Source organism: Mus caroli, unplaced genomic scaffold, assembly GCF_978045245.1.
Source record: "Mus caroli unplaced genomic scaffold, Mus_caroli_1 scaffold_17, whole genome shotgun sequence".
NCBI classification, from domain to species: domain Eukaryota; kingdom Metazoa; phylum Chordata; class Mammalia; order Rodentia; family Muridae; genus Mus; species Mus caroli.
In genome coordinates this window covers 94,532,042-94,544,511 of record NW_028227272.1, presented here as the reverse complement: position 1 = coordinate 94,544,511, position 12,470 = coordinate 94,532,042, and the positions used below count along the sequence as shown (strand labels likewise).

The following is a 12,470-nucleotide window of genomic DNA, read 5'->3' as shown; positions in this document are numbered from 1 at the left end:
AATAAAATCCAAGAGATTTGATGGGGCTTTGATTTCCCTTCAGACTTGCGTCTCTGAGGCCTCCATGGCTTTCAGAAGCACTGTTTTCTTCTCTGTGTTCCCATCCTAAAAGAGCAAAGGTCTCCTTCAATGTTAGACCTCTGAAATGTTCACCTCTGAAATGTCTGTCTTCAGTTGTTGGCCTGGGAAGTTCTTAGCTACATTTCAGGGCTCTCTCTTAACAGTTCCTTAAAAATGTGTTTCTTCTCATATACTACTTCCTGTGTGGTTAGGGTTACCCAGTTTTTCACTACTGAGAATGGAAGTTCTTCCTTGCCTCTTTTGGGCACACACCGACTATTCTTTAACATTCAGAAAGCACTAGGCCCTGAGGTTCCTGGAGGCTTTCAGTTAAACATGTCAGAGGCAGAATATTAAAGCACCTATTGCCCACCTTATAGCTTTGACATGAAGGACAAACTTCAGATTCTCTTTATGATACTACGGACTCCTTGATGCCAATCTCAGCAAAGGTCAATAATATGCACATAATTGTAAACATGCAACACATGTTCAAACATGTTTATATACATGTACACACCTACACATGCGCAAATACAAACACAATACATGTGTGCATACATGCAAAACTATGCACACATAAATCTTGTATACATACCACATATACGACATACTTATGCACATGTGCATGTAGTGTACAGACATACCACATACATGAACATATAATTTACATATCCTAAACACACACTCACACATTATTTCTATGACCTCTGATGACAATTATCATCTCTAGGAAATACTATAGTCTTCCTGGATTTAGGGTACAAAACTAGAATTAAAATTATATATGATATTGCCATCTTATTTTCCCTAGCTGACAAGCAAAAATGGGCTAGTAAGCTGTCTCAATGGTTAGAAGCATTTATGGCTTTTCTAGAGGATCTGAATTCATTTCCTAGCACTCATGATAGGCAGCTCACAACTGCCTTTAACTTCAGCTCCAGGGTATCCTATACCATCTTGTGGGCTCCTCAAGCACTGCACATATGTGCACAAACTAGATAACCATTAAAAATAAAAATATCTTAGAAACGAAAGCAAAAGTTAAGTGATGCAACAGGAAGTGCTTATTAAGGAGATAATCTGAGTTGGGTTTGATGGGGAGGTGAAAGGATGAGGCGGGTAGAGCCTGCAGGTCCTGAATGGGGAAGGAAGTGGAGACTGAGGGGAAAGGAGGCAGAGACCCAAGAAAGCCCAGTTTGGAAGGGAGCTGCTATCCTCCCTCAAGTCTGTGAGTCCAGGCATGGTTTCTCAGGGTCTTGGTGAAGAACCTTCCTGTCTGACCTTTGATCCAGAATGTAAGATGAAATACAGTTTCCATGCACCCAGGAACGGAATCTGAGTCCTGCAGGTGTGTTGTAGGACAAGGGTGGGGTTGTTTGGGGGAGCAGTCCCAGCTACTGCATACCAGTGGGAGGAGCAGCAGGAAGAAGAGGGGATGTCAAGACCCTGAGCACAGAAGGCCTGGTGAGAGGGTTGCTAGTGAGGGAGGACTGTCATCCTGTCTGTGGAGGAGCTTCTTGACTGACTTTCACTCACTTTTCAGGCTAATAGGAGAGAAGACGGGGAATGTGGCAAGAGGGATAAACATTGCTGTCGTCAACTGTAAGTGACACAATGTGTTTCTTAGAAATTCCCTCAGAGTCTGGAATAGGATTTCTACAGAAACCTTGATGTTTCTAATCTTCTTTTAAAAAAAAAATCTCTCAGCCGGGCAGGCTGATTTCTGAGTTCGAGGCCAGCCTGGTCTAGAGAGTGAGTTCCAGGACAGCCAAGGCTACACAGAGACACCCTGTCTCGAAAAAACAAAAAAAAAAACCAAACAAACAAAAACACAAAACAAAAAAAATCTCTCCCTGCCTTGCTCTCTCTGTGTGTTTATGCATATTCATATGGTGTGGACACATGTGTGTCACAGTGTATGTGGAGTTCAAAGAACAACCTCAGATGTAGGTGTTCGCCTAACCCTTTCTTTGAGATCTCTCCTTGGATCTTTTTGAGTTCTTTGTTTAATTTTGTTGTTGGTTTTTTTCTTTTTTCTTTTTCTTTTTGCCCTTGTGCACAGGAGACTAAGCAGGCCCATGATTCTCCACCTCTCATATCCACACAGGAGCCCTGGGATTTCAGATACACACTTTGGTGTCAGCTTTACATGAGTTCCAGTTTACATGGAATTTGAACTCAGTTCCTCATGCTTGCAAGGCAAGCATTTTATCCACTGAGAGACCTCCCCAGGCCAAGACTGTGGTTTTTCAACATGTTTCCTCATATCTAGGTTTACACTGTAATGAATTCTAAAATCACATAATTTTTGCCTAAAAGTCTTACTTTACAAACCATTTATGGTCCAACAACAAAATAACCAAAAACTGAATCTAAAAGAGACTTTGCAATTGAGGAAGAGTAGGCTGAGGGGACACAGTGAAGCTCAGATCCACATAGACCCTGACCCTGGATTCTTTTGCTCTTGGATTCTGGGGACCCAGTAGAGGGTAACAATGCTGACCAGTTCTGTTCAGCTGCTGTGGGCCATGGAAACCTGTGCAAGTGCCCTGGCTTCCTCTAGGGTCCTAGTGTTTATAAGGGTCTCTTGCAGTAAGAACCAAAGCTAGAGAACAGGGAGTCGTGCAGGAATCATCTGGTTACAGAGCCAGTGACTGCAGAGCTATGGGACAGAACAAAACACCCTCAGTCACACAACCTCTCTGGACACCTAGTGTGAAGGTCGGGGGGGGGGGGACTCTGAGGAGAGGAGAGGACTATTAACATCCAGTAATTAACCAAGTTCAGAGAGTCCTAGAAAAGTGGCCAGGTACCTCCTCCCTGATGGAGGTGCTCCTTGGAGACCAGCCTATTGCTGCATGACCTCCCTGGGAGAAGTAGAAGGAACTTCTTTTTTTTTTTTAATTTTTAATATTTTTATTACATATTTTCCTCAATTACATTTCCAATGCTATCCCAAAAGTCCCCCATAGCGCCCCCCACTTCCCTACCCACCCATTCCCATTCTTTTGGCCCTGGCATTCCCCTATATTGGGGCATATAAAGTTTGCAAGTCCAATGGGCCTCTCTTTCCAGTGATGGCCAACTAGGCCATCTTTCGATACATATGCAGGTAGAGACAAGAGCTCCGGGGTACTGGTTAGTACATCATGTTGTTCCAACAATAGGGTTGCAGATCCCTTTAGCTCCTTGGGTACTTTCTCTAGCTTCTCCATTGGGAGCCCTGTGATACATCCAATAGCTGACTGTGAACATCCACTCCTGTGTTTGCTAGGCCCCGGCATCGTCTCACAAGAGACAGCTATATTTGGGTCCTTTCAGCAAAATCTTGCTAGTGTATGCAATGGTGTCAGCGTTTAGAAGCTGCTTATGGGATGGATCCCTGGATACGGCAGTCTCTAAATGGTCCATCCTTTCATCACAGCTACGAACTTTGTCTCTGTAACTCCTTCCCTGGGTGTTTTGTTCCCAATTCTAAGAAGGGGCACAGTGTCCACACTTTGGTCTTCATTCTTCTTGAGTTTCATGCGTTGATTAGAAGGAACTTCTAATCAACTCATATTAGGAAGGAGCAGATGGGACAGAAAAGGAGTCCAGTAAGTCTAGCTAGCTGACATAAATGAACTCATTCAGGTTGTTACATAGAGCCTGGATAGCTTACAGAGTCTTGCCACAGCCACCTCCCACTCTCTGCCCACCAAGGTCCTATTTTGTAGGCTCCTAGACTCCAACAGTTAAGCAAACCTAGTTCAGCCCACTATCTAGTGTTGAAGAGGCAGAGGTGACTGCAGGCTCACACTATGTGGGGTGCAAAAAACCAAGCTCAAGTTCCCTGTTTCTGTGTGTTCCAACCTTGCTCTTATCAGGGGTTCTGGTTTCAGCAAACACTGTCTAACCATGGGAGAGATGGCTTGGAGCCCATGGGGGAAGGACAGCCTGTTTTGCTGCAGATTGGCACATAGATGACCACAAGATGGAGTCACTCTGTCCAGGATTTAGAAGAATAATCCCACCACACAGCCCCTCTTCAGGCTAGGGACCTCTCCAGTCCTATTTCCTCCAGAGTCACTTAGAGGTAATGTGACCAAAAAGGGTACTAGGACTACCAGTGTACAATGGGTCTCTGGAGCTCTCTTAAAAGGCCTTTTCTTTTCTTTTCAGATGAGACAGGAAAAGTGATAGCGACAAAGTACTTTGATATGTATGAAGGTGGTAAGAAAAATTTCTTCTGATTAAAATGAAGACTAAACTGTGTAGACTCCATGGGAGGAAACAGAAGCATGGCTTGATGAAGAAGCAGAGAGTTCCTTTGACTTGTGTTTATTGAGTACAGGGTCTGTCACAATTCTGAGCGTGCTCTGGAACATCACCCTTGGGGCTGACCTATTGTCCCTGATGGCAGAGGTGGTCATTGGGTGCTTGCAGAAGCTGGGTTTGGTGCCAGGTGTGGCTAAGTCCAGATTCAAGATTTAATTTATTTTAATTTACTTAGGGCTTTCCACTTTGCATGGCTTACCTTGTTTCCATCTTTGGACTTAGGTTTGTTGTACTCTGAGTACCTGCTTCAAGTCGTCCATGTTCCCAAGGCTTTTCTAAGATAGCTTCCCATGTAACCCCCTGACATCACTCCTGAGGAAGTAGCCAGGGCACCCCTTGAGCCCCTGGGACCAGTCTAGATCAAAGGGAAGTGAGTGAAGTTTGACTTATCATCATGTCCCCTGTGAGCATCCCAGCTGATGGGTGGTGTTATATGACTATGTGAGGTCCATGCCTTTGGAGACTATTACCCAACTCTTTTGACCAACATACAAATGTCTAAAAAGAAGGAGATTGGCTGCAAAGCAAGACATTCAGAGAGTAGGTGACAGCAAAGTGGGAAGGAAGCCTACAACCAGGGTAGCAGCCTCACTCACCAAGAGGACTCTGAACTACTGTCTGGCCTTGACCCTACAGATAACTCCGGGCCAATGGCCAAGTTCATTCAGAGCACTCCTTCAAAATCCCTGATGTTCATGGTGACTCATGATGATGGAAGCTCCAAGTAAGTGTGTGTGTGTAGTTTTCCCCATGTGACAAGTGCAGGCAGCCAGGGAGATGACAAAGACCCCTGGATTTAGCAACTCCTAGAGAGTCCAGGGAGTGTGATGCTTCTACAAGGGAAGGGAAAAATGGTGATGGCAAATGCCAGGAATCACTCCCATCTCTGCACCAGGGTATATTTTTATTCATGCACACACACATGCATACACATGCTATACACACACATTTATGTGCTTATACACAAAGTGACCGTGCGCACATGCACACACACACACACACATTCATGCACACACTCACGCACACACCCCACATTTCCACAGGAGGCCTTCTCATGCTTTCTCCTTTGCCCAGACTGAAGGCTCAAGCAAAGGATGCCATAGAAGCCCTTGGAAGCAAAGAAATCAAGAACATGAAGTTCAGATCAAGCTGGGTGTTTGTTGCAGCAAAGGGCTTTGAGCTCCCTTCAGAAATCGAGAGAGAAAAAGTGAGTGACTTTTCTTAGTCCTCAGATGGGGCCATGGTGTGTAAATGTTCTGTCGGTAGTCACCCACACAGAGCACTGGTCAGCTTCTTCCATTAGGTCCATGTTCCATCCCAGACTTCTTTAGTCTCACTACAGACTGCAAATGGGATCCTCGGAGTGGTTCCAGTCACTGGTGGTGACTATTCTGTTTGGGCAGGAGGCTAGCCTTCTTTAGTTCCTCGTCTGGGGGTAGCAATCACACAGAGAGGAGACTGCCTGAAGTGGTTCTATATGAACCACTTCCAATATGGTAAGTACCAAATATGAACTGGACAGAGCTGCTTTGACTAATTGCCATTCTTGGAGGAGTCACCAGTGACTTGATGCCTCCGCTTATCAAAGATCAAAGGGAAGTGAGTGAAGTTTGACTTATCACCATGTCTCCTGTGAGCATCCCAGCTGATGGGTGGTGTTACATGACTATGTGAGGTCCATGCCTTTGGAGACTATTACCCAACCCTTTTGACCAACATACAAAGGTCTAAAAAGAAGGAGATTGGCTGCAAAGCCAAGGCCATAATTCTGATGAGGCCATCTTTCTACTTAGCTAGAATTCCAAGAGGGCAGAGCTTGACCTTTGTCCAGGGTTACACCAAGTCACATATGATTCCACTTGAGACTCTGCTCCCACTGTCTAGAACCATAGTTTAAAGAAGACAGTGGCAACCAGGAGCAACCGGCCCTCCTCTTATTGGTATGGGAGGAGGCACAACACCCAGGTCACTGTTACTAGATCCAGAGGTTCTGGATCTTTTGGGATACCCTCAGATCTGAAACGGAGGAATCTGGAGGTTATGGTCATGTTGGCATGCTCCAGTCAAAACATGTTATCACCACGGTGTCCACTTAGCTTGCACATAGGAAGCCAGCCCTGCAGAGAAGGCACTTCTCATCCTGCTGTGTGCTGTGGGCAGTGGAGGCCACATGGTCACCTTCAAAGGAAGGAGGCTGTGCTTGTTGGTGCCCTTGACCCATGGGTGTTGAGGGGAGATAGGCATGAGTCAAGGGGACAGGGCCTCAGGGCTTACTTGGTGGGGACACATGTAGTTTTGAACAAGCTTCAGCTTTCTTGTTAGTCTGTCCTTTGGTTCTAGCAGCTGTGTAGTGGGGAGGCACCCCACTTTGGTTTCTGGGGCACACTCTGGAGGTGAACTCAGGGTTCCCTTCACCCTAAATGATCCATACCACAGATAGACATCTCCTTAGGCTGTGTGGCCTTAGGCAAGCTATTTCACCTTTCAGTGGGAAAGTGATAAAATCACAACAAAGCAGGTTTAAGGGAGAAGCCTTAAGCCTCCTAATTTCAAAGCCTACTCCAAAGATTCGGTCATCAGCACAGCACAGCACTCTGTGAGAATAGGCATAGATGGGTGAGTGGAGCTAGGGTTCCAGAGACTTTGAGGGTCTCATACCTCATACCTGACGAGATTCTTTCCCTGATTGAATGAACGAAGACATCTCTTCAGGGGTGAGTAGTTTCTTTAATAAAGTGTACAGGGAAAACCACATAGCACATAGGGAAAAAATGGATTTTGATCCCTGCCACACACCATATACAACAGTGCAGCATGGACCAAACACCTAAATGTGGCAGAGATAAACTGTCAAGCTCTCTCCACAGGATGGCAAAACAGGCAGAAATCTCTGCCATCCTGGGCTAGGCAGGAGCTCCTGGAAGTGTGCAGAGTAATAGCAAAAGAAAAATAAAATGTTCAGCTTCAAAATCCCACAGTATTCTGTTCCCAAGGACACAGGAACAAAGAAAGAAGCCAAGCATGGTGGCACATACCTGCCATTTCAGTGCTCAGGATGTGGAGGTAGGACAATCAGGAATTCAAGACCATCCTTGGCTACCTTTGAGTTCAAGGCCAGTTTGGGCTACTTGAGATCCTCAAACAACAACAACAAAGTGAGAAGAAAACCACGGAGTAACTGTAGGAGAAAATATTTGCAAATATCAGACTCATGTCCAAAATATATAAATAACTCTTACAACTCGATAAAAAGATAATCCAGTTGAAAAATGGCAAAAAACCTCTGAACAGATACTTCTTCAAAGAAGATGTGTATATTAACTGATAAACTTGTGGCTTACTATTATAATAAACTTAGTAGCCTGAGTCATCAGAACAGAACCAGCTCAGATCACAGTGAGATGGAGCTTCACTGTGGTTGTTGTAATCATAACTTGTAACAGGTCTAGAAAAAGTAGAATTCTCACATGGCTGAGAGAAGTGTAGAATGAGGTAGATTCCTTGAGGAACATTCTGGCAGTTTCTTCAAAATGAAGGAGACAGTTACTCTTAGCCCAGCAAACTTCCTTGTAGGCAAGCCTTCACTCAAGAACTGGGGCACAGATTTACACAGCAGCACTCTTCCAGCAAGAGGGCAATTGTTAACATAGGGTAACTGTGGAAGGGAACTCTTCAGCCATGTACAGAAATGAAACCATGACATTAGTGATTGCATAGGGAAATTATGGAAAATGTATTGCAGAATGATAAAAAGCAAAAGCAGAAGTTACATAAGGTTGATTCCATTGTTATTCAAATTTTCTAGAAGGAACAAATCCAAAGGGTTGGGAAGTAGGTTAGTGGCCGCTTGGGGTGGGGAAAGACTGCTGTAGAGTGTGTGACTCCTCATTCAGTGAGGACAACGTCTTATTTATGTACTGGGGAATGTGCTAAAAATGGGTTGTCTGTAGAGTTTCATGGTGTGTGAATTACCTCTCAGTGAAGCTGTAGTGTCAGAAAAGGCACTATGTTGGGATGCTCCATTGCCTGTGAAAGAATTGAAATTAGATAGAAGTGATGCCCACTCCAGTGCAGACATGTTTGATGAGTGTCAAGTACTAATTTGAAGATGCTCTGAAAACTCCCATGTGTGGAGTGCAGTTCCCACAGGCAAGAGCTAGATCATATGCCGTTCCCACGGCAGTGCTCTCCGTATGCATATTCGAGTGGGTCAAATTAAATAGACTTTGTAGGTGAGCGCATATCACATTAACTGCTTCTCAAAGGTTCTTTGCTTCTCTACTAAGCCACACTGTGGACTGCAGAAGAGCCCCAATCCTTTGGGGAAGTTCCAGAGCTGCTATTAAATTCTATTGAGGGCTGGAGAGATGGCCCAGCAGTTAAGAGCACAGATTGCTCTCCCAAAGGTCCTGAGTTCAATTCCCAGCAACCACATGGTGGCCCACAACCATCTGTAATGGGATCTGGTGTGTCTGAAGACTGCTATAGTGTACTTATATACATTAAAAAATAAATCTTCCAAAAAAATTAAAATAAATACTACTGAGAGATACATTGAGGCTGGGTATAGTAGTTCAGGTCTATAATCTCAGTACTTGTAAGGCTGATACCGGAGGACTCACTGTGAGTCCCAGGGTAGCCTAGACTACAAAATAGGGCCATCTTCAACCAAAGAAGCTGAAGAAGAGATAGGAAGGAAAGGAAAGGAAAGGAAAGGAAAGGAAAGGAAAGGAAAGGAAAGGAAAGGAAAGGAAAGGAAAGGAAAGGAAAGGGGAAAAGGGGGAAAGGGGAGGAAGGGGAAAAGGGGGAAAGGGGGGAAAGGGGGAAAAAGGGGAGAAAAGGGGGAAAGGGGGAAAATAAGGGGAAAAAGGGAAAAGGGAGAGAAGGGAGAAAAGGGAGAAAGGAGAAGGGAGAAGGAGGGAGAAGGGAAGGGAGGAGAAGGGGAAGGGAAGGGGAAAGGAAAGGAAAGGGATGAGAGGAAGGAAGCAGAAATAAGGGATGACAGAAAGAACATGTAGAAGAAGGAAGAGAAGTGTTGAGAAGAATTTTTTTTTTTTTTTTTTTTTGAGAAGAATTTTAACCTGGGCTGGAGAAACTGCCACTCTGAGACTTCTGTTCATATGACTTTGCTCACAGCAGACACAGATCCAGCGATGAGCTTAGTGAATAAATGACACGCTTTTCTCTCCCTCACCTAGATCAACCACTCAGATCAATCCAAGAACAGATACGCAGGCTGGCCAGCAGAGATCCAGATTGAAGGATGCATACCCAAAGAGCTGAGATAACGATGCTTGGACCTCAATAAACACGTTTTGTACAGATATACTCAGCTGAATGTCCCAGGAGTCTGATCCTTTGAAGTCCAGCTGTGAAGGAAAGTGTTGACAGGGATTTGGCAGTTTGTTGTAAATCACTAAGACACTGTTAATCACACTGATCCTAAGCAGCTGATGGTATCGCACTGCCAGCTATACGGTGAAGGAATTTTCAAGTCAGGACAACTCACAGAAGGGAGACATTTTAAAGGGGTGGGGATGGATGGAGGCTGGAAAGGAGCAAAACCGCTTGCTGGCTGCTGAGAATGACAAGTCCCATGTCTATGTCAGGCCACAGTGTGGTCCCTACAGCTCTTCAGAGTGTGCTCTTATCCCACTGTCACTTGGAATACACTTGTTCCTGCCATTTATCTTCTGGGGAATGAATGAGGCCTTAGCCATCATCCTTGGTCACCTCACGTTTGGCTCTTAAACTTCCCTGTAGGGTGTAGGTTTATTTGCTATCAGCTCTGTGCAAGGCCCTGGTTCGGAAGGAGGGAGGCTGGCACTGTGGCTTAGCCATGATCTGCTCCCAGGAAGGCAGCCCTATAGCTCATACTCTGAGAGACTCCTTTCCAAGGATATAGCCAGTCAGATGGCACATGTGGCCAGGTTAGGGATGAAATCACTAGGCCAGATGTCAACTAGAATTGGCTCAGAGCTCCTTCTTGTGCCACCAGAGGAGCCACTAGCCTATGTTAGTGTGATTGCTTCTCTGGCTCATGGGATCTCAGCCCCAAGTAAGGGAGTGGTTTCAAATGCCAGAAGAATGACTTCAAAGCCAGGGCAGCCTGAGCCAGGAAATGGTCTAGTGGATACAATGCTTGCTGCACAAACATGAGAACCTGAGTTGGGTCCTAAACAGTCATGTAAAAACCTGGGCCTGGTGACACACACCTGCAAACCCCACACAGGAGGGAGGGGCAGGAGTATCCTAGGAGATCACAGGCCAGTGAGTTCTAGAAACAAGCTTTAGTCTAAGAAACCCTATCTCAAAAAATGAAGTATATAGGGCTGGGCAGATGGCTGAGTCAGAAAATTGCTTTCTGTATAAGCACAAGTTCAGATTCCCAGGGCCATGTACAAGCCAGTTATGGTGGCACATGTAATCCCAGTGCTGGTGAGCAGGCAGAGACCAAAGGCATGATGGCCAGCCGGTCTAACTGAAACAGGGAGCTTTGGGCCAGTGTGAGATCCTTTCTCAAAAATTAAAATGGAGAGTTATAGAGGAAGGCACTAACTTCTGACCTCCACACATGCACATATAGATGCATATACCTATATACACATATCTATACACAAGCATAACCACATACTCAAATGAGTAAATTGGGCCAAGAGTGTTGGAAAGATATCTGACTTCAACCTTGGCCATGCTACAGTATATACATGTATACACGCACACTCACCATGCACAGGCACACACATGTGTACACACACATGCACACACACACACACACACACACACGCAGAGAGAGAGAGAGAGAGAGAGAGAGAGAGAGAGAGAGAGAGAGAGAGAGAAAATGAGAGGCAATACATAGAATTGAGAATATCTGGTGCACTGAACCCCTGCATACTTGATACATCAATCTATTCCAAGCTCTTGGCAAACAGGTGCATTGATTACTCCCTGTGATGCATGGGATACCAGTATCCAGCTGCCTGGACCCTTCCTATCCAATGAAGACATTGGAGAGAGCAGAAATTCAGAAGTTTTCTGCCCTGCTCCTGCCTGGACATGTGTTGCCACCCACCGTACTCACTCCCTATCCTCCCCTCCCCCCCAAGACTTACTTGGAGAGTTCCACATAGGATACACCAGCTTTCTGCAAGGGCACAGTAAGATGCATGGTCATGGCAGGGAGATGAGAGTCTGTTAGCACAGTGGCTAATGAGTATTTAGGAACTACAACGACCCAGTGACCACTGTACATCAAGCAGTCCTCTGGCCCAGGAAAACACAGGAGTTTCAGAGCACAGGCTCCTTAGTCTCTACCTTGTTTCTTGCAGATCACAGGTAGGATCCTGACCCAGGCTTGACTATAGGCTCCACTGCTTTCCCCCAAATTCCTATGCTGAAGTCCTGATGCTCAGTGCCTCAGAATGTGGTACTACAGTAGACTTAGTTAGTACGTGACTCTGCTGCAGTAGGGCCAGTCCTTCCTGCATGGCTACTGACCACATAAGCAGGGGACAGTTTGGGCACAGACCTGCATGTTAGTACCACATGAAGACAGGCAGAGAACTACTAATACTTCTGTAAGCAGGGGTGTCTTAGTCAGGGTTTCTATTCCTGCACAAACATCATGACCAAGAAGCAAATTGGGAAGGAAAGGGTTGATTCAGCTTACACTTCCACATTGCTGTTCATCACCACAGGAAGTCAGGACAGGAACTCAAGCAGGTCAGGAAGCAGGAGCTGATGCAGAGGCCATGTTGGGGTACTGCTTACTGGCTTGCTTCCACTGGCTTGCTCAGCTTGCTTTTTTATAGAACCCAAGACTACGAGCCCAGATATGGTACCATCCACAAGGGGATCTCACCACCCCCACCCCATCACTAATTGAGAAAATGCCTTACAGCTGGATCTCATGGAGGCATTTCCTCAACTGAAGCTCCTTTCTCTGTGATAACTCCAGCTTGTGTCAAGTTGACACAAAGCCAGCCAGTACAAGGGGATACCTATGGGAGCCACTGTGGGAGCCCTGGACCTGGTTCTAGCCTCAGGATGTCAGTGAAAGCCCAGCTCAGCTGTGCTCAGTCTTGGGTACA

General features: G+C 45.6%; 1 protein-coding gene across 1 annotated transcript in view; it reads left to right on the top strand.

The window, feature by feature from the left end:
• Window positions 1-9,768, top strand: part of Fam3b (FAM3 metabolism regulating signaling molecule B) — a 31,641-nt gene extending 21,873 nt beyond the window's left edge. Inside the window, exons 4-8 of the mRNA XM_021185462.2 lie at window positions 1,607-1,665; window positions 4,225-4,275; window positions 5,017-5,104; window positions 5,455-5,587; window positions 9,579-9,768. Coding sequence (XP_021041121.1) covers window positions 1,607-1,665; window positions 4,225-4,275; window positions 5,017-5,104; window positions 5,455-5,587; window positions 9,579-9,668 — 421 coding nt within the window. The 3' untranslated portion in view covers window positions 9,669-9,768. The remainder of the gene's footprint in view (window positions 1-1,606; window positions 1,666-4,224; window positions 4,276-5,016; window positions 5,105-5,454; window positions 5,588-9,578) is intronic.
• Window positions 9,769-12,470: the final 2,702 nt, after the last annotated feature.